General features: G+C 39.2%; 1 protein-coding gene across 1 annotated transcript; it reads right to left on the bottom strand.

The window, feature by feature from the left end:
- Positions 1-1,692: 1,692 nt before the first annotated feature.
- On the bottom strand, positions 1,693-23,628 carry ublcp1.S (ubiquitin like domain containing CTD phosphatase 1 S homeolog). The gene is made up of 10 exons (NM_001094391.1): positions 23,351-23,628; positions 19,558-19,649; positions 16,805-16,890; positions 15,936-16,051; positions 13,771-13,869; positions 13,246-13,283; positions 10,946-11,044; positions 8,810-8,926; positions 6,025-6,152; positions 1,693-1,876 (listed from the first exon to the last, which is right to left on the bottom strand). Exons 1-10 carry the CDS (start codon positions 23,502-23,504, stop codon positions 1,849-1,851), a joined length of 957 nt encoding a protein of 318 aa, NP_001087860.1. The 5' UTR covers positions 23,505-23,628; the 3' UTR covers positions 1,693-1,848.
- Between the last annotated feature and the right edge of the window lie 202 nt (positions 23,629-23,830).

Genomic DNA, 23,830 nt, shown 5'->3' with positions numbered 1-23,830 from the left:
TCACAGCAAGCTTTCAGAACATTGCAGTTCCTTCTTCAAAGCTGATGAAGAAGGAACTGCAATGTTCTGAAAGCTTGCTGTGATTATCATCTTGGTTAGCCAATAAAGGTATCACCTTTACACCCCTTTTGTTATGTTTCTTATCAAAAGCTCTTACCTATAACTTTACCAACAGGCTAACACGGTGCAAAAAACGTTACCTGGAACCACAAGGGTTAAGTTACAATTTATGCAGAAGGAAGGTTGCTATTGGTTAGAGATTATTCAATCAGCCTGTCTGGCCTTGAAAATATTCACACAGCCTCCAAGAGGCATGGAGGCACTCATGTACTATAAATATACAAAAAAATACATTTACATCAAAAGACTCCCTAACGACTTGCCAAGAGCAGCCCAGAGCTTACTGAGCATTTGCAGTGCCACTGACATGCAAAAGATGCCAGATAAGCTCCGGCATAGGGAGCTCCTGTGACAACTGTGAAGGCATGGATCATTACTGTTATAGGGCTGCTGAACCATTTCTGGCCATAATGTTTTAAGGCTTTACTTCACCTTTAATAATAATAATAATGTGTTAAGTGTTTACTTTATTCCTTAACTGTTCGAAGTGGAGGAGAAAAAACTTCATGACACAAAGTTCACATTGTTTTGCAGAAACACCTGTTGTCTAAAGCCATTATCTCCTCAAGTAATAATCAAGGCTGACACACAGTTTTTCAATTCACAAGTGAACCATAAAAGTCTGTGAATTTATTGATTGTTTTACTCCTGGCATGATACAATAAAGGCTAATTATTTAGCAAGGGTTTGTAAACTAAAAAAAACAAAATTACATTTACTGACCTTTCAGTATATATTCATATGAAGAAGCCGCACTCTCAGGTCTTGTAAATGTAGAGAAATTTTATTATAAACTTACACGAATGTTTGGGCTGTTTCCTAGCCGAAACGTTAGTGTACGTTTTTAATAAAATTCCTCTAAATTTATAAAACCTGAGAGTGCGGCTTCTTCATGGGAATATCGAGCGAACAATTGGTGGCGTGCAGCCAGGCAGTGTGGATTATGATATTTTATGGATAATATATACTTAGTAATTACTGGGACTCTCCCATTCCCGAACCGCATTACTTAGGTTCTGTAAAGCAGAATTGAATAGCTGGGGGGTGACATCTTGTATCCTCTTCTCAGAGATCAGCAATGCTGAGCATGCTCAGTTGAAGCCAACTTTTTTTTAACAGTGAACCACATTTAGATGTAAAGAGTTGGGGAGCAGCACAAGCATAAAAGCGGTTTCTGGGTGGTGAAAAACAAGTGCTGTGCTTGGCCATTTGACTGTCTCTGTGAGGACTGGCAGCCCACAGGAGACTCTGTTTGGCAGTACATTTGGTTTTTATACAACCACAACTTGCCTCCCAGCCTGGAATTAAAAAAATAAGCAGCTGCTTTGAGGCCATGGGAGCAATATTCAAGGGGTTGGAGAGCCACTGCTTGGGGATCACTGATGTAGAGGAAATGTCCATGTTTAGGGGGTCATAAGTGATGCAGTTTGGGAGAGGGCCCAGTAACTAGGTTTCATTCTCTTTAAAAAAAAAAAAAAAAAAAAAAAAAAAAAGCCTCAGGGGTTTCATGAGTGGGAACAAGTAAATACTGTTATTAATACAGATGATAAGAGAAAACAAAGCATTTTGGGATACTTGCAAAATATGTAATGATGTTTATTCACTATAACATTGAAAGGCATGTAGAGCCAGAATGGAGTGTAAGATCTCCTGAGCTTCCATGCAGGGCCACAATAAAAGGGAAATTAGAAAAAATCTAAAGCTTGTCCTTATATTGTGGGGTTTTTGTCATTGACCTTGCTTCTTCGCAAGATACCTGCAAAATAAAGAGTAAAAAAAAGTTAGAAAATACTATACATAAACATACCTAATAAAGTGACCCTAGTACAAGTATGGGATAAGCTATCCAAAATGTTCAGGGCCTGGGGTTTTCCAGTTAATAGAGCTCCATACCTTAAAGGGGTTGGTCACTTTTAAATTAACTATTAGCATGATGTAGAGAGTGATATTCTGAGACAATTTGCAATTGGTTTTAATTTTTTTTTATTATTTGTGGTTTTTGAGTTATTCAGCATTTTATTTAGCAACTGTCCAGTTTGCACTTTCAGCAATCCCTAGCAACCATGCATTTATTTGAATAAGAGACTGGAATATAAATGGGAGAGGCCTGAATAGAAAGACGAGTAATAAAAAGCAGCAATAACAATTATATTTTAGCCTTAGAGAGCATTTGTTCTTTAGATGGGGTCAGTGACCCCCATTTGAAAGCTGGAATATGGTGGCAAATAATTCAAACGCTATAATAAATAATAATGAAGAGCAATTGAAAAGTTGCTTAGAATTGCCCATTCTGTAAGATACCAAAAGTTAACTTAAAGGTGAACCACCCCTTTAAGTCTACTAAAAAACTTGTAAACATTAAATACAACCAATAGGCTTGTTTTACCTCCATTAAGGATTAATAATGTCTTAGTTGTGTTCAAGTACAAATTATTGTTTTATTGTTACAGATAAAAAGGATGAATTTTGTAAAAATTTTTATTACTTGTTTAGAGAGAGCGACCTTCCTATAATCTGGAGCTTTCTAAATTAATTTGTTTCCGGAATAAGGATCCCATACAAGTAGCAACAGATAAAAACTGTAAATTGGAAGCAATTATGCTGAAAGTTTTGAGTGTAAGCAGAATTTCCAGTTTTTGGGATGAGAGGGATGTACAGTATGTAGCCGATTCTTTAGATGCAAGTGCACCGTGACTACTGATGCAGGGCGCTGAGGCTGAAGCTACAGCCTGGTCTGGAGATGGTTGTGGTAGATCCAAGGTTCCATTGCGTCAATATGTGCATCTGCACTCAATTTGCATGGGGAGGCAGGAAGGACTAAGTGAGGCCAAAAGCAGCTAAAGGGAATTGCAAAAAGTGCATTTTGATGCATGTCTTGTATCCCCCCCCCTGTCTTGTACCTTGGCATATTCATGCAGAGTAGCGCTGCGGAGCTCTCCGGCGACATCTTCTGGTTCCACGCGGATGTGAACGAAAGCACCTAGCTTTTTGCGCATGCGCAGTTGGGACCATTCTGGTATTTGTGCCTATGCGTGGAAAGCTCCGAAAATTGCAAAAGGAAAAGAAGAATATCGAAGATACAGAAGATGGCGCGGAAGAGCTCCGCTGCGCTACTCTGCATGAATATGCCAAGGTACATTACAGGGATACTTTTTCCACTGAGTTACTAAGGAGGGAGAAAGCATTGAGGGGGGGCAATGAACGGAAAGGGATGGGGAGTATTGATTACCGGGGGGTTTAGTTCTCCTTAAAGAGTAAAATCTCACTCCACCCATTTGACGTGAGCTCATTCACTTTTTTTTTTTTTTTTTTTTACACAGACATATCTGACTCCACAGACTTGGATGTAGCAAGCAATGCCAGTCAGCAGCATCAAGAGCAAATAAGGTCTTTAGCTGTATTAAAAGAGGCAGAGATTCATGGGAAGAGGGGGGTCATTCTTCTACTGTATAGAACACTGGTAAGGCCTCATCTAGAATATGCCGTACAGTTTTCGTCTCCATCACTCAAACAGGACATTATTGTATTAGAGAGGGTACAGAGAAGGGCAACTAAGCTGGTAAAAGGTATGGAGAATCTTAGCTATGAGGAAAACTGGCCAAATTGGGGATGTTCATGCTGGAGAAGAGGCGCTTAAGGCGTTATATGATAACTATGTATAAATATATAAGGGGATCATATAATAATCTCTCTAATGCTTTATTTACCAGTAGGTCTTTCCAGCTGACACAAGGTCACCCATTCCGATTAGAAGAAAAGAGGTTCCAGCTAAATATTGGGAAGGGGTTTGTTACAGTGAGAGCTGTGAAGATGTGGAATTCTCTCTCTGAATCAGTGGTACAGGCTGATACATTAGATAGCTTTAAGAATGGGTCAGATGGTTTTTAGCAAGGGAGGGAATACAGGGTTATGAGAGATTGTCATTGTCCTAACTGAAGTTGGCTAAAAAAAAAAAGATAATCACTGATGTTATTTAAGTTGCACATTAAGACTCCAGTTTAAAATATCCAAGGATACTTATATGTTCTCTATTGATGCCAAGCTATACTACCAAACTTAAGATTTTTCCGTCTTCCAGAGCCTGTCTTCTGCAATTTTAGGTTTTGAGCACAACCTTGTCCAACTAGAACTAGCAATAATCAGCGGGGAAGTCTATCTCACGTCTATGCATGGGCTGTTAGTCTCCAATACAGGTACTACACCCTATGATGAGAGATGGAACTTTCACAACACTTAAGCTCGGTGTCCTTATATGAACTCTGTGTACCGTGTATATTTATTGTATTTATTGTCTGTGGCTGTGGCTCCTTAACAGTGCTTTACAAAAAAAGTTATACATATATTCACTTAAGTCACTGTGACCACCCCTAGTGATAGACCAGGAAATACTGAAAATACAAAAAGGACTTGACCTGCTATCTCAAGTTATGTAAATGAAGCACGGGTACAGTTAATGCTGTGCACTGAAAGATTTGCCTCGAATTCTCAACTGAAGAGCCTTATCCAATTGTCCGTCTTGCAAACTATGATGACAGATAATCTAAGGGATAGGGATTCGCACAGATAGGAGTAACAGCAATAAATATCTCCCCTCCCTTTTTAGCTGGCCTGTTTACAAATGCAGCAAAAAATCCTTCCAGAGTGCAGCTGGCATACATCTTAATCCTCTTTTCCACAAAGGCAGACACATACAGTAGCTGCTAGAGGGGACCTGGCTGCTTTAAGAATAATATTTGTAACTAGTTTGAGATGGCTTTATATATTTAAACCCAAAAGGACTGAATTGGGATTGGCTTTTACCCTGCAAAGAAATACATGGGCAAACATCGTTGCTACAGTTTCACAGAATGTCAGGATAACTCATCAATTTAACAGCAAAGAAATCCTCTGAACACAAAAGAAGCTCTGCAATCATCCATGGTCTTTCAAACAGAACTCAAATTCCTATGCTGCCACAGTGTTGATACGAAAAGTGTAAGGCTGTGCCATGGATAGCGAATAAAATACATTTTCGTTTACACATCTGTGTGGAGGATTGTTCCATTGAGTGCCTGTTCAATTGATCTACAGAACTCAAATTCTGTCCTGTAGATTGTAAGCTCTTGTGAGCAGGGCCTGTAAACGTTGTCTGTTGAATATTTCAACACCCTTTTTTCGTTATAAACTAATCTAAAGATATGCGTAACTTGATTATATTCATCTTATATTGATATAGTGTCAGAATGCGTTACATTCCAAAGTAGAGATGCACCGAATTCACTATTTGGGATTCTGCTGAAACCTTGATGAAAGATTCGGCTGAATACCGAACTGAAATTTTCATATGCAAATTAGGGGCAGGGAAGGAAAAAGTGGGGGGAAAAAATTTCTTTTGTGACCAAAAAGTCACGTGATTTCCCTACCCGCCCCTAATTTACATATGCAAATTAGGATTTGGTTCAACCAGGCCGAATCCAGAACCGAATCCTGGATTTGGTGCATCCCTATTCCAAAGTGAAAGTGAAAATCATATACAGGTATGAGACTTGGTATCCAGAATGCTCGGACCTGGGGCTTTCTGGATAACATCTTTCCGTAATTTTAATCTTCATACCTTAAGTCTACTAGAAAATCATGTAAACATGAAATAAACCCAATAGGCTAGTGTTGCTTCCAATAAGGATTAATTATATCTTAGCTGGTATCAAGTACAAGATACTGTTTTATTATTACAGAGAAAAAAAAAATCATTTTTTTAAAATTTGGATTATTTGGATAAAATGGAGTCTATGGGAGACGGCCTTTCTGTAATTCGGATCTTTCTAGATAACTGGTTTCCGGATAATGCATCCCATACTTGTACTACAAAGGTATCATTGATTAAAAATAAAAACACCCAATAAAACATCCCAGTAAGAGCCTTACCTTTCCCAGTGTTTATGGTTCAGCTCTGACAAGTCATCTAATTGAGCTATTTCTTTAAGGTACTGAGATAGTTTTACAAGTTCTTTGTCTTTATCCCGGTTTAGATGTGCTTTCATGAAGGGCCTGATCTGTTAAAAATAAATAGAATATTCACAAAAATAAAAAACTTTTCTTTACTTGCATCACATACATTTTTACCTCTGTGAGAAGCCTGGCAACGTGTACTTTTATTTAACTGGGTCTTGTAAATAACAGAACTACCCTTTCAGATAACACTGAGTGTTTACAATGTGGTTGGTTTTTAAGTATAAGTAAGAGCTGGGCCTCCACTCTGGCCGTGGCCAAAAATATTGTTACTGTTGCACGCGTTCCACAATTCCTTGTTTCATTATAGAGATGACAGAATTTATTCCATTCAGAACTAAACATCAGATCTGAAAAAAATGACATTCATAAAATAATTGATAATGCAGACTTAAAGGACTACTAGATTCAGGAACTTCCCATGAATGACCTTTCAACATCTCTCTAGATTCTACTTTTTACATCTCTGTGGACTTGTTACTAGGAGAATCACAACAGCCAGTGGGTCTCTGTTTTGTAGAATGAACCATTATCACAACAAAGACCCAGCTTTTGTGACTCCAAAACACCTTAGTATTCTCCTGATTTCAGGAAGCCAAGCAATGACACCGGGATCCAGGGGCATCAAAGCAACATCAGCAAATCTTTCAATATTAGATTGTATGGATAGTGTTCTTTTCTTTGAAGGCTCCTTTTGTTCTGTAAACAAAAAGATGTGCTCAACTGCTCATGTCTCATCTGTCCACAGAACATTATCCAAGAATGATTGTTCAGGTGTATTGATGAACTCCAATCAGGCTTTCTTACATTTCTCTGCCACACAAATGGTCTTTCCTGGGCCTCTTACTATAAGGACCAGTAACATCAAATTTTTTTTTTTTTTAAATTCATTAGTATACAATGGAAAAAAAACAAAAAAAAACACCAAGACAAATTAAACTTTAAAATCGCAAAGCCTTTATTAAGAAACCGAAACTATGCTGCCCCTCCTCTTCAGAAAATGTGACAGGGCAACGATCCAGCCTTGATTTCTCCTCACTGGCTATTCTACTGACAGCATGTGAAGGAGCGTGGGCTGGCAAGAAGAACAAGGGACACTAAGCAGCAGCGCAGGAGGAGGAGGTAGCGCCACCGGTTCTGCCTCGGCTCCCCCCCCCCCCGCAGGCTGCAGCCGGAGCCACCGCTAGCCATCTATCCCAGGAAAGAAGCTCATGGCTTGGCCAGTGGGAGCGCTATCCTGGGGCTTCCCAGCCGCATCATCCCATGGAGAGTGACGGGAGCTGCTCGAGCACAACGTTGCCTTCTGTTTGATAGCGGAATTCGTGTGACAGGGAGCGTCATGACATTGGTTCTGGGAGACTTCGAGCAGCAGCTGCAGGGTCAGTTTGGCCAAAGACACACTCCGCAGGTTGACCAGCTCTGCTCCACTTCGTAGCTACATCAAGTCACTTTTTAGCGTCCACAAGCCCGGGCTTAGCAGCCTGAGAGCCGGGCACCTCCATGACAGCAAGATAAGCAGCGTGCGCTGACAGCGAAGGCTTCTCCGAACTGAAGACAAGTCAGAACGTCATGTCTCACACAGAGGACTACATTTGCTTTGACAATAAAGTGCATACAGCGGTTTTTAAATGACAGCAGCTATTATAGCACTGGTTTCACTTACTCCGCGATCGCTGTAGCGCAAAACAATCCTCTAATCCGAGACACGCAGCCTTGGCTCAGCCAATAGTCAGTGTTCAGCCTCAAGGTGCGAACAGAAGTCTCAGAGCAATGCCATGTCACTCCCTGTCACATGAATCTCCGCTACTCTTCCGCTATCAAACAGAAGGCAACACTGTGCTCGGGCAGTGCCCGTGACTCTCCATGGGATGATGCGGCTGGGAAGCCCCGGCATAGCGATCCAACTGGCCAAGCAATGAACTTCTTCTCCGAGAGAGATGGCTAGCGGCGGCTCCGGCTGCAGCCTGCCGACGAAGAACCGGTGTCGCTACCTCCTCCTCCTGCGCTACTGCTGCTGCTTAGTCTTCCTTGTTCCTCTTCCCAGCCCACGCTCCTTCACATGCTGTCAGTAGAATAGCCAGGGAGGAGAAATCAAGCGCCGCAGGATGGATCGTGCTCGGACGCCTTTTCTGAAGAGGAGGGGAGTTTGGGTAAGTTATTTCTGAAAAAAAGGCTTTGCGATTTTAAAGTTTAATTTGTCTTGGTGGTTTTTTTCATTGAATACGAACAAATTAAAAAAAAAATGTTAATGTTACTTGTCCTTTACTATAAAGCATTCCTTTGGCTATGGAAACCATGTGTCTAAATGTCAGTTTGAATATGTTTTGCAGTCGACAGTTTCATTCACAACAATCCGAGCAATCCTTCTCTGCAGAATGGATGTATTATTTGAAGAAAAGGGTGCAACAGTGCCAATATTTTGGCCCCCACCGTATACATTTTGTATTTGATTTGGCTCTTGTTATAAGCTGGAGGTACCCTATAACATGGACAGTATCAGGGAAATAATGCAATTTGAGGCTTCATGCTATGCATGTTGATGATTAGAAAAAGGGTTCCTGTAAATCTTAGAAAATATTGTCTCTACTTAAAAGTAAAATGTTCTCTTCAAGCAGCAGTAGACATATTGGTTTATTAGCAGGCCAAAACATCCAAGAACTTCGGATATGCACCCTACCCATTATATACCAAATTAGTTTACCTTGAGCCCATTCTGAGGATTCATTAAGAAATTCCGTCCGATGTCATCAAACATTATAGTATTATTTTTACTATAGAATTCTCCATATTTTCCCCATATCACACCAAGCGGTTTCACCTGAAATATAGAGTGGAAGTGACATAAGTACCTTTACACCTAATTGTTCTGATATTCATTTGTCTGCATGCATGCCTGGGCCTTATCAATGTACTGCACAACACGCACAACCATTCGGTCTGGGTTATAAAGCCTTTTTCATATGGCAAAGCAATATGTTCTCAGTAATAACTCTCTCATGTGTAAATATGGAGACCCATTTTCCGTACCTAAATACATTATAATATATATTATATATATGTATGGGACCAATTATCCAGAATGCTTGGGACCTGGGGCTTTCCGGATAATGGATCTTTTTGTAATTTGGATCCTTATATCTTAAGTCTTCTAGAAAATCATGTAAACATTAAATAGATTTTGCTTCCAATAAGGATTAATTAGATCTTAGTTTGGTACTAGCTACTGTTTTATTATTACAAAGAAAAATGAAATAATTAGAATTATTTGATTATAATGGAGTCTATGGGAGATGGCCTTTTTTTTTCCATGGTTTTACAGGGGGCATATAGATAGGTAAAATGTGTCCCAGCTGATCAAAATCAAAGTGATTTTCCCCCAGCAAAATCACTCATTCTGGGATCTGGGTTATTAATTTATATTTATGAGCATAACAAACAAAAGAGGGCCTCTTTAAGGGTGAAGACTTAGGCTGATGCCAAGCTCAAAGCCTTCATGCTGGATAAACCCATCATATGAACAAATCACAAAAATCAGTCTAGAGGGAATGGCAATTATTAAAATTACGAATTCGGTGCAAGAGAACCCACAGCTCTGGAGCAAATGGAGAGCACCTTATTAGAACAGTTCTGAAACTTTTCATCACTGAGGAAAAATGCATTTGTACTTTCCTGAAAGTTGTATTTAGAGACGATAGGGCCATACAGGATGGTGCGGCCATACAGGATGGTGCAGCCATCCAAAATGGAGCAACTGAAAATAACACCTGCCATGTTTATTGTGAATGATAGCTGACTAGCTGACTACGCAATAGGATTTCATTTAGACTGCCAATATGGACTATGAGCCCCAGTGTTGCAAACACTTAACTTTTTAAAAATTCAAATTTGATATACACTGGCCCTTTAAAGGAGAATACAACCTGTAAAAAAAACAAAAAAAACTCCCCCCCCACCCTGGGAAGACGCCCCCCCAGCTCCCCCCAGCCTACTTTCCCCCCCCCGGCAAATGCCCCTAATTTTTTTACTCACCCCTCCATGCAGATTCTGGCCACGGGAGTTCACGGGTGCAATCTTCTTTCTTTTTTGTAATTTTTGGTGCATGGGTAGTTGGAGTAAATTTCTGGTCCTGATCCACTGCGCATGCGCCGAAAGTCAGGAAAATTTTGTTCAGAAATTTTGTGATTTTCGGAGCATGTTTACTCCAACTATGCATGCAATGAAAATGCCATCAAGACACGAAGATTACCGGAGAAGAAGAAGATGACTGCCGTGAACTCCCGTGACCAGAATCTGCACAGAGGGGTGAAAAAACAATTAGGGGTATTTGCCCAGGGGGGGGCAGGTAGGTTTTTTTTTTTTTTATTACAGGTTGAATTCTCCTTTAAGAACTCAAATTCGACTATTCGCCACCTAAAACCTGCAGAATTGCTGTTTTAGTCAACGGAAGAGGTCCTATTGTTTGCAGCCTTCCTGACATTCGAGTTTTTTCTCTGAAAAAAAATTGAATATCAGGAAGGCTGCAAACAACTCAGGAAGGCTGCAAACAACTCCAAATTGATCCCAGGACTCGATTCAAATTCGATTCGAAGTTTCGGGTTGATCGTATTCACCCAAGTTTTGAAAATATTATTTTTTAAATAAATTTAGATTCGAATTTAGAGTTCATGGGAATTCGACCCTTTATAAATCCGCTCGTAAAAGTGCAGTAATCTACTTCCACTGTGGACAAAATTTAGATTTTTGCTGTTCAGACCTTCTTGTCAATGGGCACACACAAAAGTACAAAAGTTATTTTCAGTTGCAAAGACTTCAAGAACAGAACAAAATACAATCTTACATCGACAAGGCCTCTTCTAGGTGTGTGTACAGTAATCATGGCTGCACTGTCCAACATGAACGTAATCTTGTAATTGGCGTTTGTAGTGACACCCAGCTCCTGGAGACACATTTATAAATGGCAGATCAGCATACATAGATGTATTTATTCATTTTAAGAAATACAATACATTTATTTTTGGAAATATGTATAAAAACCTAAATAATTTTCAATAGCAGTAAAGCTATGAAAATTAATCTAAATTTGAAACAGATGTAGTCAACTAAAGCACAATAAAACAAATACTAATAGAGCTGACAATAAACACTCTAAAAATTCAAAAACACAATGAAAACACAATAAAAGACAAATTCGCTAGATCTGACAATATGTTAAGCACATCACAGTGAATTCAAAAGCTTTTTCCTGGTTCTCCTTTTAGGAATAAATATACTGGCTCTGATACAAAAATAGTGCAGTTCCACCAAGTTTCCTAGCACACATGGGGAGGCCTTATCAAAATTCGAATTTGTGCTTTTTTTTAATTTTTTTATTTGAATACTTAAAATATTCCCAAACTCTAATGTTTGCTTATTAAAAACACTGAATCTTGATCGAATAACACCATGAAAAAAAATTTGAAAGCATCAAATTTATATTCTACTCATGGGTCTACCACCTCTCAAAAAATTTCAATTCTAAAAACTTAAGTAGAAATCAATTCATTTCTGCCTAGGACAAACTCACAATGACTTCTACTTAAACTTCTAGATGACAAAGTTTTCCATTCAAGATTTTCACATTTTTGTGCTTAATAAATATTGAACATTTGAGTTTTGGAAACTCTAATTCACATTAGTCTTAGCACCAAAAATAAATAAATAAATCGAATCACAGTAAAAATTCAGCCCGTAGACTCACACGTTTCCAAAATTGTACTTTTATATAAAGGCGAGTATTAGGGGCAGATTTATTGAGGTTGGAATTTGAAATTTGAATTTACAAGTTGGATTTTTGGTCAAAAATTGGGAATAATCCAAACTCCATTTTGAGCTTAATCATACCTGGACCCTGGGAACAATTCAAATTCGACTATTCACCACCTAAAACCTGCCGAGTTCATATAGAAGTCAATGGGAGAGGTCCAGTGACCCATTTGAAGATGTTAACTTTCCTGACATTCAAGAAATGGGGACTAGTGTTCGGCAGTTCAAAGTAAACTTCATTCATTTCAAATAATCTGCAATTACAGATTAGTTGAGCTGTATGCCTAACATCTTGAAGGTATGTGTCTGACCATTTTCAACTGTTCCCAGCTGGATAGGGCTGAAATATTTATAGCAAACTAGCAGAACAGAATATTTGGAACACTAGGAGGACAATTTATCAAAGGTTAAATTTCGAATTCATGTGAATTTTTTTAAATTCGAATATACCCACAATTCGACTGAAAGGTTATTCAAAGGAGAAGGAAAGTAATTTAGCACTTGGGGTTGCCAAATGTTAGGCACCCCCAAGTGAATGTATTTACTTACCTGAAACCCCGGGCTGGTGCTCCTATCAGTAGAAAACTGCACCGGCCCAGGGTTTATACCAGTGAGCAAACGGGGCGATCCTCTTCCTGCTTCTTCTTTCTTTGCGCAGCAGCGCATGCACATTAGAGTGAAAAGCCGAACTTTAACTAAAAAGTTGGCTATTTCATTCTACTGCGCATGTGTCTGCCCCGGGAAATTTGAATATTTGGCACCCCCAAGCGCTAAATAACTTTCCTTCTCTTTTAAGAAAACATCTGAATGGCTAATATTCAATCGAATAGTTCCGACCCGAAAATTCTAATCGTATTCGATTAGTAAAAATCAAAAACCTAGAATGTCAGGAAGACTATTAACATCTCCAAATGGTTCAGCGGACCTCTGCCATGAACTCGGCAGGTTTTAGGTGGCAAAAATTCGGACCGTTTTCATGGTCGAGGTGTGATAAATCTCACATTCAAGTTTACATTCAGATAGGGGGGTTAAAATATGACTGCTGTGAATTTTTAAACTCGAAAATTAGATTTCAAATTGATTATTCGACACTTGATAAATCTGCCCCTAAGATTCGACTCTATGAAACAAAGTAGTATTTAGGGGGAGTTTGTTAATATTTTAGATTTTAGGCATTAACGTATCCGCCAACTAGATACAAAATACTTCAATGCACAAGTCAACCACTGCTCTTAAACATGGTATGTTCTCGCAAAGGTTATCATAAGACATATAATACAAAAAAGGAATTAATACACCTTTACAGGTAATCTTTATGTCACCAATGAAACGTACTTTCATTTTGGCTTCAATCCACTTCATACTTGTTGCGGCTAAAAATAAAGCATTTTTATTAGAAAATGAATGACAAAAGTAATGTGTATTAGTAAATACAATTCAGATATCAACTTATTATATAATGTGAGGCTTGACCACAAAGGAAAAGATTCTTTCGGACCTCCTGCAGCAAACTTAGCAAGAGGGGCACTTTCTATAAAACTTCTCTAGGTAGTCCTTGTTCCCTCTGAGTTATACAGCCATAACTGATTTGTCAGTCCATTTACAAAAGTATCAGAATAGAGTAATTTTCTGAGGTTTTTTTTTTGTGTATAAGAACCCAAGGCATGTGCCTTGCTTGCCTACCCCTAGTTCTGCCCCTGTAATACTCCACTAGGTGGAGCAAGAACATGCAACTTAAGAGGGCTATACTATCCATGACTGTGACCAACACTGCTTTTGAGAAGATCACAGAAGTGGTCAAAATGCCCCATATGCAATTAGCCCAACAGACTTGTCATAAACAGCCACATAAATACTTACACCATATTACAATGTCATAGTCTTCATAAGCAGAGGAAAGAAATTCATGTAAGTAAGGCCTCATGAGCTCCTGCCCTGTTTCCGCGCATGACCTGTGATCTAAAAGAAACCCACAATTACTGAAGTACTAAATACTGCATAAACATAGAGGTATAAAGTGAACTACAGCGCCCAGCATTCTTGGATAACCACATAAAGTTACAGTCAAATTGGGTGTATCAAATTTGGTGTATCAGTGAGATGAGACCAAATGTAAATAGTTACATTCTGGGAGTGTGAAATTAAGAAAGACAAGGGTCCTAATGTAATAGGACTTAAAGGACAAGGAAAGTGTAACAATAAGTGCTGCTTCATTAACAGGCATACCTTTTATGGGTTCAGCCTTTGCTTTAATTCCTCTGTGTGTACAGCCGTTTGTGACATCTGCAGGCTGCTTGAGGAAATAACCGCACACTACAGTGAAAGCAACTCCAATGATGTATCCGTTCCTCACCAAAAACCAAGACTGTGGATTTTGCACACTTCAATGGACCAAAGGCAGCGCATGTGCATTAAACAGCCCTCGTGAGTGCGCTTTCAGAGCCTGAGGTAAAGCTCTGCAGTGGGGCTGGTACCTGTGGGTTACCCACAAAAAAAATCGAACACCTTGCGGAATGAGGGGAGGATTTTCATGTGCAGGTCACATCTAAATGTCTTATCTTATGTAATATTGTCTACATTTTACTTCTTTTAAAGTTTTACGAAACTTGTTTCTGTCCCTGCCCACTTTTGATGACGTCACTTCCCATTTGCAGCACCGTCACTTCCTGTTTGATGGTGGTCGGTGGGTTGCGGATAAGGCAGTTGCGGGTCCGGGTCGGGTAGCGGATCAAAGTGGCTAAATATGCGGGTTGTGGTTCGGGTCTTAGAAATTGGTTCCGTGCAACACTTGATAACAGTTGCTATGGTAACATGTTTAGGAGCGCCCGTTATGACCTACGATCACCTGCAGCAGTAACAGAGGCTAGCACACAAGGTTTACAGTAAAGCTCGCGTCCGTGGTGGGTGGAATACTTTTGGCGCATGCACACTAGATCAACCTGATTACGCAAGCAAAAAGATAATGTCTGGGCTGAATAGGAATTAATACTGTTTTATTCAATGACGCGGAACAGGACCAAGGAACGTATTTGGGCAAAATAAACTTAGAGATCAGGTACATCATGGGAGAGTATTTCATAGTATGGGGTACATATAAAAATACTTTCCTTGTCCTTTAAGGGGCAGATTTATCAATGGTCGAAATTGAAAATTCTATTTTTTTTATGGTCAAAACTGTCAAATGCGAGTAGGGAGTTCTTTTTAAAATCATACCATGGCCTTTTAAGAATTCGACTATTCACCACCTAAAACCTGCAGAATTGCGGTTTAAGTCGATGTTAGAGATGTTGGAGATGTTTGCAGCCTTCCTGACCGAGTTTTTTTCAATTCGAGTTTTCGGGTAGTTTAAATTCGTCCGAGTTTAAAAAAAATTCAATTTTAATAAAACATTTCCACTAGTCGAATTTGGGCTTTTAAAAAACCCGCATGAATTTGAAATTGGACCCTTGATAAATGTGTCTCCCAATGTCTGTATTTCTAAAGTAACAACGCTCACATAAGCAAGTTACATTTCAAATGTATTTTTCTATAAAATAATTTATTGCATTAGGATACCCTTCAAAGGATTCTTATACCCCATTAAAATGCTATAATATAAAAGGACAACAAGCTATTTGGTGCAGGAAGGAGGAGTTGATAGAGGAGAAAAAAAGCATGTTGAATCTTACCTGCTGTATTTCAGGCTTTATTCTGAATAATTTGAAAATGCCTAATATCCACACAGTTACACCAGAGCACTTGTGACTGTGGATATTAAAGTTGCAGAACAATGTTTAATCTAATAATATTGCTCTCCTGTTTCCTTTTAGTGAGTATATGAAATACCAGGGCCTATTTTGAATCTAATTCCAGACCTAATAATGTCTGTTCAGTTTATAGAGAACTAATACATAGTACCGATAAGGTGTATTTTCCCTTTAAACATTACATGGCACACAGAGTCAACAAATAATCAATGAGCAGTATAATACAGCAAGTCAATTGATGCAAGTAAGTTTCGAAAGAACAGCGAGAAGAAAACTCACCAAACAGCGTGTAATCGACATCCAAAACCAACAATTTCTTCCCTTCCCTTGGAGGATTTAGAACTTCCACTTTGTAATCTTTTACACGGCGAGAAATTTTGGCTAAATTTTCTTCTCTAAGTAAAGATAAGGTTGGTTTCACATAAAAAAAAATTAACAGGAGTTATTTTATCAGGTTTTCTTTTCAAGGTTTGATAACCCCAGGGCTGGTAAATTTAAAGGGATACGGCCATGGGAAAACATGTTTTTTTTCAAAATGCAGTTGAATAATTAATAGTGCTGCTCCAGCAGTCTTCTGCACTGAAATCTGTGTTTCAAAAGAGCAAACAGATTTTTTTAGATTTAATTCTGAAATCTGACACGGGATTAGACATATTGTCAGTTTCCCAGGTGCCCCCAATCTTTAGTGCTGTACTGCAAGTTGGAGTGATATCATCCCCATCCACCCCCATCAGCAGAACAATGGAAAAGTAACCAGCTCCATGGTAGATATAAGAAAAAAATCCTTGTCCCACTGTGACTCCTTCAGTTTACATGAGTAGGAGAAACAATAGCCTGCCTGAAAGTAGCTCCATTCTGAAGGGCTAGCTCTTTCCAAAAGCACATGACCAAAATTACCTGAGATGGCTGCCTACACACCAATATTACAACTAAAAAAATACAATTGCTGGGTTAGGAATGAAATTTTACACGATAATGTGAATTATTTGCAGTGCAAACAGTGTCATTTAGAAATAAAAAAAAACTACACCATACACCATGCCTCAACTCTCCCTAATCCGAATGAGTTGTTCTAGGCAAGTGAAAAATGGGGATTTACAAACGAGTTTCCAAGTAGAACCAGAAAGTCATTTATATGGAATAAATACCTGTTTTCCACCTCTACAACTTCCTCATCAATATCAAAATCATTCACAACCTCATCATTATCCGGAGGTGGTGCCATCATTTCTTCCTGCAAGAGAAGTCCAGAGATAAAAATGAGTAAAGTCTTACTCTACATTACTGTTGGATTTATTTAAAGGGCATTAAGCTGGCCATAGATGTTGAGATTTTTAAAAGATCAGATCCTGATCGTGAGACCACGATCTTCTCAGAACGATCGTACGATCGTACGAATCTACCATCAACTAAAAAGACCAATTTACCAGGAAAACAAAGGGGAGCTGCCTGCTTGGCCCTGCAAACATAGAGAGATTGCACTGGGACCGACAAAGATTTTTTGACCTGGCCGATCAATTTCCCGACAGATGTCGGCCGAAAAATCGTAAGATGTACGATCGTTCGAATACCACTAACCGCACGATAATTTCGAAGGATTGGTCGGGCTTCCCTAAAATCGGTCGTCCGTCAAGAAGAATCGTCGCGTCTATGGGGACCTTTAGTCGAATTAAGAGCAAGACAAAGCTTGAAAGGAGATTGTTGCAAAACAGATTATACAGCAACGACATGTTGATTCTTCCATGTCAGTATTGTAGATTGTATAAGCTGTAGATCAGGAGTTCCCAACCTTTTTTACCCGTGAGCCACACTCAAGTATAAAATAATGTTGGAGAACAACACAACCATGCAAAAAGTTTCCGGGGCTTCCAAATAAGGGCTGTGATTGGGTATTGATAGCCCCTATGTGGACTTGCAGCTAACAAGAGGCTCTGTTTGGCAGTATACGCGTTTTTTATGCAACTAAAGTTTGCCTTTAAGCCTGGAATTCAAAAATAAGCACCTGCTTAAAGGCCACTGGGAGCAGCATCCAAGGGGTTGAGGAGCAACATGTTGCTCATGAGCTACTGGTTGGGGATCACTGCTGTAAATTCTACGAGCTGCAGCATGAGATGGTTAAATAAATTGTATTTATTGCTGCAAATTTACCTGCAGCAGATCATAGAGGCTACACAACTGCTACAGAAGTACAAACGTGTCAGTGATGTATATTTTACATTTCTGGGGTAAAGGGCATGTCATGCCCAAATCTGTTACAAAAGGGGTCTACTCTTTTGACCAGTGCAGATTACTGTACATTTTTGGGGGGTATCTCTATAATTCATTTTGCATTGAAGAAGGGTTCTACAGCTCAAAAGTGATTGTTCATCTAGTTAAGATTAGGTCGGATTGGAAGCTTTACATTTCTTTTCTGTAGTCTCTGTTCAGCAGTCCCAAATATTGACCTGTTACCTTAAGGAACAATTCCAAATCCTATTTTATAATGTTGGTCAAGCAAAATATAATTCACTTAAATATAGAAAATCTTAGTTTTTTTGTGTCTTGGAATTCACGATCACAGCAAACAGACAGGTGTCATTTTGTAGACACCAGGGCAAGCTTTGCATCATGCCAAAATGAATGTGATGAGTGCAGTGAAATCTAGAATTGCAGAATGGAAAGTGAAAGTAATTGCCAGGCCCGCCCCTAAGGCTTAGAGGAGGGGCAGGCAATATATGACTGACAGCTGAGACTTTTAAAAGGAGTTTATAACACGCATGGATGTTTTAATAACAAAAACAATGTGGGTTTCATGTTTAATTTGAAAAGGACTTTTATTATACAGCTTTTTATGTCTAGGTGACAGGTCCCCTTTAAGTGCAAGCAGAAGTTTGCATTTCATTTGCACAAAGTGCCAGATGTTTATTGAGCATTTTGTGCTCTCTGACTTTAGGGACATTTGCTGAGGTGGGGGGATGGGTTTTTAGTTTATCTAGGAAAACTATACATTTCTTTAGGGCAGAGACACACGCTCAGGTTCAGGGAGATTTAGTCGCCCGGTGATAAAATGCCTCTTATTCGGGGCGACTAATCTCCCTGAACTGCCTCGCCGGCGGGATGACACTTGGAGTGCTTCGTTTTCCGGTCGACCAAAGTTTCCTCGTGAGGAAACTTCGGAAAACAATTGCCACCGATTGCCATCCTGCCGGCACGAGGTAGTTTGGGGAGATTAGTCGCCCCCAAGAAAAGGAGATTTGTCACTGGATGACTTATCTCCCCGATTCTGAGTGTGTGTCTCTGCCCTTAAAGGAGAAAATGAGCATTCTAAATCTGTCTGCGTTTCTGTCTATTTTCACTTCTGGAACAAGATTTTGAGTGCTAAAAAACAAATATTTAAGACTTGCTATTTTTTACAGGGACATTGTGATGTACTGTACACCAGAAACATATTTTCTTTTATGCACAAAGGTTCAACTGATTTGGAAAGTCTAATGTGCAAATACCATATCTGTATAATTTTATGGACATTTCTGACTGCTGTAGATCAAAAACTCCCAGCAGCAAATGACCGAATTTTCAAAGCACTACAGCAGAATGCGGCATACTTTAGATTCCAAAGTCAAAAAAATCCTGAACAGTAGGTTAACTCCAGGAAATCATACATTTGGGAAAACTACACATTCAGCCTATTCCATAACTATGTCTTTCTACTCCTAATTACCAAACATCAAAGCTTTTCTGAACTTAGCAATTTCTATAACATTTTAAGAAAATTCTCCTCTTTTTCTTTCCTAGTTTGTATCTCCCAGATATGGATTGATCATTAGGTGTAATTCAAGTAACTCATCTAATTACAGGGTATTAAGTCAGCGTAAATAATTTGCCATTATAGCTTTCGAAAAATAAAAATAAAGAATTTTACCAAACTTTCCTCCCGTGTTCCCATCATCATGATCTTAGTATTTGGTTTAAGCCTAAGTACACCCAGTTTCACATCATTTTCTGCTGGTTTACCTGTATTAAAGATAAATATATATACATGTTAGTGCATATATGTATTCACTACTTTCTGTTTCCATTGTAGATTATAGTTAAAATTCAAAAGCATAGTACAACTATTAGATCTCTTATCTGGAAACCCAGAAAATTCCAAATACAATATGATAGGGACATTATTGTGGCATGTTCAGGGCTAGATAAAATATATTTAATATCTTTATCATCAATAACATAAGCAGGCACTAGTTATAGACAGGGCAGGCACAATTTTAATTGAAACATCTGCATATGGCATAGATCCTGGAGTACCAGGGAAAAGGTTTTATTGAACAGTTGCTTTCTATGCCCATTTCTGATTCTGAGCAAAAAAGCTCCCCCATGCTTTAAAGGACAATTAAACATTTAAAATAAGTCAATGTAAAATTGATTAGAGTGCTATTCTATGAAATTTTGCAATTTCCTTTCATTCCAAGATATTATGGGATACATGTGCTGTTAAAATGAATGAATTGTTACAACATACAACAGCACCACCTGCTGGTCAGTTTCTGACCAGTCTGACTACCAAGTAGTCAAGGAAGTTGTCAGGAGAAAGAAAGAGGCTGCTCTGATGTTCTTCTGCTTAGGAAAGATTGGAGAATGGTTTCTATTTTGTTCCCAAGCAGAAGAACATCAGAGCAGCCTCTTTCTTTCTCCTGACAAATTCCTTGACTACTTGGTGGTCAGACCAGTCAGAAACTGACAAGCAAGTGGCGGTTCATTCGTATTAACAGCAAATGTATTCCTTAATATATTGGAATAAAAAGAAAATAAATAATAAATATAAATGACAAAAGGGCATAGAATAGCACTCATCAATTTTACACTCACTTATTTTAAAGGTTTACTTATCCTTTTAAGTTAGTTACACTTTTAATTTAACTAGCAATGTCCATTTAGTAAACCCTCTGCTGCTTCCCCATGGTCCCGTTACAGATCTTTATGAGTCAGCCAGACCTCCTTTTCTCAATGTCCCAAAGTGGCACTGACACTAAAACAAAACTATATAAAAATATGAATGTACATTAAAAGTTCCTTATAGGTCATGTTAACTGTTTTTGTACGTAGTTGTTACATGAAGTTCCTAAAGCTGACTTTTTGCCAAACTGACTGTCCCTTCTCTTCTATCAGAGTTTCTGATACGAATGGACTAGTGTTTTTTGGGGTTTTTTTCACCTTCCTCTGGATCAACTAGCAGTTAGGCACGTTTAAATAGAGTTAAAAGGTTGAACTTGATGGATGTGTCTTTTTTCAACCTAACTTACTATGTTACTATGACTACTGCTGCACAGATATGGCAGCACCCTCCCAAGAGGAACATGGGGGATCAGACGTGTAATGTAAAAGCATCAGGCAAATACTTTTATGGCAAAATTATAAATAGCATGCAAAGTTATGATTGATAAGGTTTCATTTCTGGTGTCGGTATCTCTTTAAAGACAGGCTTAACTGCCAATAGGCTGGGGCATTTTTTTACATTTGTCTTCAGCCCCATCTCAACTTTGACCCACATAAACAATCCTGATGTTAACTACAGAGGCATCAGAAAATGAGGTACCGAATGAATGGTAACGGGGGGACAACCTACAGAGATTATTAAAGGGATAGTGACCAATTCCCGATAAATTTGTAATGTTTATTCAGACATATAAAATGCTACAGGTACACCAAAGGCCATGCATAGGATGGCTGCTCTCAGGTTCCTATACAAGTAAAAGAAAAAAAATTCTCAGCAGCTTTTCAAATGGTCATGGTAGTAATTTAGAGGGGTGGTTCACCTTTGAGTGAACTTTTTAATATAACAAAATGGCCAATTATAATTAACTTTTCCATTGATCACCTATTTTTTTTTTTTTTAAGTTTTGTAATAATTTGCCCTTTTTTATGACTCTTTCCAGCTTTCAAATGGGGGTCAACGACGCCATCCAAAAATAAAACCCCTTGGTAAGGCGACAAATGTAGTGTAATTTCTACTTTTTATTAGGGATGCACTGAATCCACTATTTTGGATTCGGCCGAACCCCCTAATCCTTCGGGAAAGATTCGGCCGAATACCGAATCCAAATTTGCATATGCAAATTAGGGGTGGGAAGGGGAAAAAAATTGTACTTCCTTGTTTTGTGACAAAAAGTCACGCGATTTCTCTCCCTGACCATAATTTGCATATGCAAATTAGGATTCGGTTCGGCAGAAGGATTCGGCCGAACCCGAATCCTGCAGAAAAATCCCGAACCGAATCCTGGATTCGGTGCATCCCTACTTTTTATTATTTATCTTTCTAGTCAGGCCCTTTCTAATTTACACAGCCTCTCGCTCAAGTCAAATCATGGTTGCTAGGGGAATTTAGACCCTACAAACCAGATTTCCGAATTCACAAACTGCAGAGCTGCTGAGTAAAAAGCTAAATGCTTCAAAAACCACAAATAATAAAAGATGAAAACCCAACTACAAACCTTCTCAGAATATCACTCTTGGCATCCTACTAAAAGTTATTTCAAAGGTGAACAACACCTATAATTGTTTGTCTTCCTCTTGTGAATGTGGGGTCAGCAACTCTGTGAGGCGACAATGTCATTGTTCCCTTTCTATTCAGGCCCCTCTCCTATTTATCTGGTCTCATTCACAGCACTGCCTGGTTACTAAGATGAAAGGACCCTAGCCACCATGTAGCTGCTGAACAAAAAGCGGAATTTAAAACAAAATGAAAAAAATAAGCTCAACTGCAAATTGTCTCAAAATACCTCTCTCTTTAAAGGCGATGTACTACTTGCTTGAGCACACCACTCACAAAAAAGGATAATATGTCGCTGCCTCTGCTACTCTCTATGGAATGGTTCACTTACTGTATGTCTATCTTGTAGCTCCCCAGTTATAAAACCCACTATCTTCGCCTCTTCAAGGAGAACTAAATCTTAATTGAAGAAGTAGCTAGAAATATTGTACATTATTTTTTGGGTTCCGTACCAGCAACCACAGCCCTTTAGCAGTAAAGATCTGTGTCTCCAAAGATGCCCCAGTAGCTCCCCATCTTCTTTTCTGCTGATTCACTGCACATGCTCTGTGCTGCTGTCACTTACTGAGCTTAGGGACCCACACACAATATACAGTACACATAGAATAGAAATGTCACAATATAAGGCTGATTAGTAATTAATACAGATAATTACTACATGGCAGCACAGAAACCAGTGCAATTAGCATCAGAATTTAATAATCAGCCTTGTAGCATCATCTTATATTACAGGGGAAGCTCATTTTCTGCTGGATAATTAGTGACGAGCCCTAAGCTTAGCTTCTCAACAGCCAATCAGAGCCCACTGAGCATGTGAGTGTCACAGACACTTTCCAAGATGGTGACCCCCTGTGACAAGTTTGAAGTCCTGGATCATTGCTGTTATTGACAAGCTCAAACTTTAGCCTTGTGCAATAAGTTCACTATATAAAATATGACATTTTCAGCCACATTCATTGTTTGGGTTTAGTTCTCTTTTCAGGAGACTCATAGGATCATAAAGTGGCCTAAGGCTGGTAATGTACTTCTTCAGCTAAGAATGCTGGGATTTATAGTTCTGTCAGAAATGACAGACCCTTGGAATGTCTCCATGAGAAACCACATTTTTCTAAACCAGTTGGTTAAGAAGAATTGTGGGGTTCTCACCTTTTCTCGTCCTACCCACCTTTATATTTGAGGCCCAGCAGTTTCATGCGCTCAGGCAGGACCCCGGTAAGGCTCTTCAGGGAATGCTTGAGGTCCAGCACCGTGTCTTCTTCTGACAGAGCGGACAGAGGGAACTCCTGGCCGCCCCACTTTATAATCAGTGACAGGGTCATGATTTTGAAAGCAGCGTGTTCCTGCCAATGCAGCAATGCCAGGCGGGACGGATCACAAGAGAGCAGCGTTCACTTCCATGTGATGGAAAGCCGGCGGAAGCGCAGCTTCAGGGAGAGAAAAACCACAAACAACTAAAGCGGAAGTGACGCGCGGCGAACGTCAGCGCGTGTAATGCCAGCGTTTCCATGGTGACACTTCCTGAAACTGGCCTGACTTTAGAACTGCTGGTTGCACTGTTGATTAATGAGCAGCTGGTTGGGCACTGCAGTTTTCTGAATTGGTTATTCTGGTTCATTCTGATTCTTATTAGAAACATGAATCTATT

This window comes from Xenopus laevis, chromosome 3S (assembly GCF_017654675.1).
Source record: "Xenopus laevis strain J_2021 chromosome 3S, Xenopus_laevis_v10.1, whole genome shotgun sequence".
In the NCBI taxonomy this organism is placed as follows: Eukaryota; Metazoa; Chordata; class Amphibia; order Anura; family Pipidae; genus Xenopus; species Xenopus laevis.
Note: the sequence above shows the minus strand (reverse complement) of the source record. Positions and strands in the feature narration are given on the sequence as shown.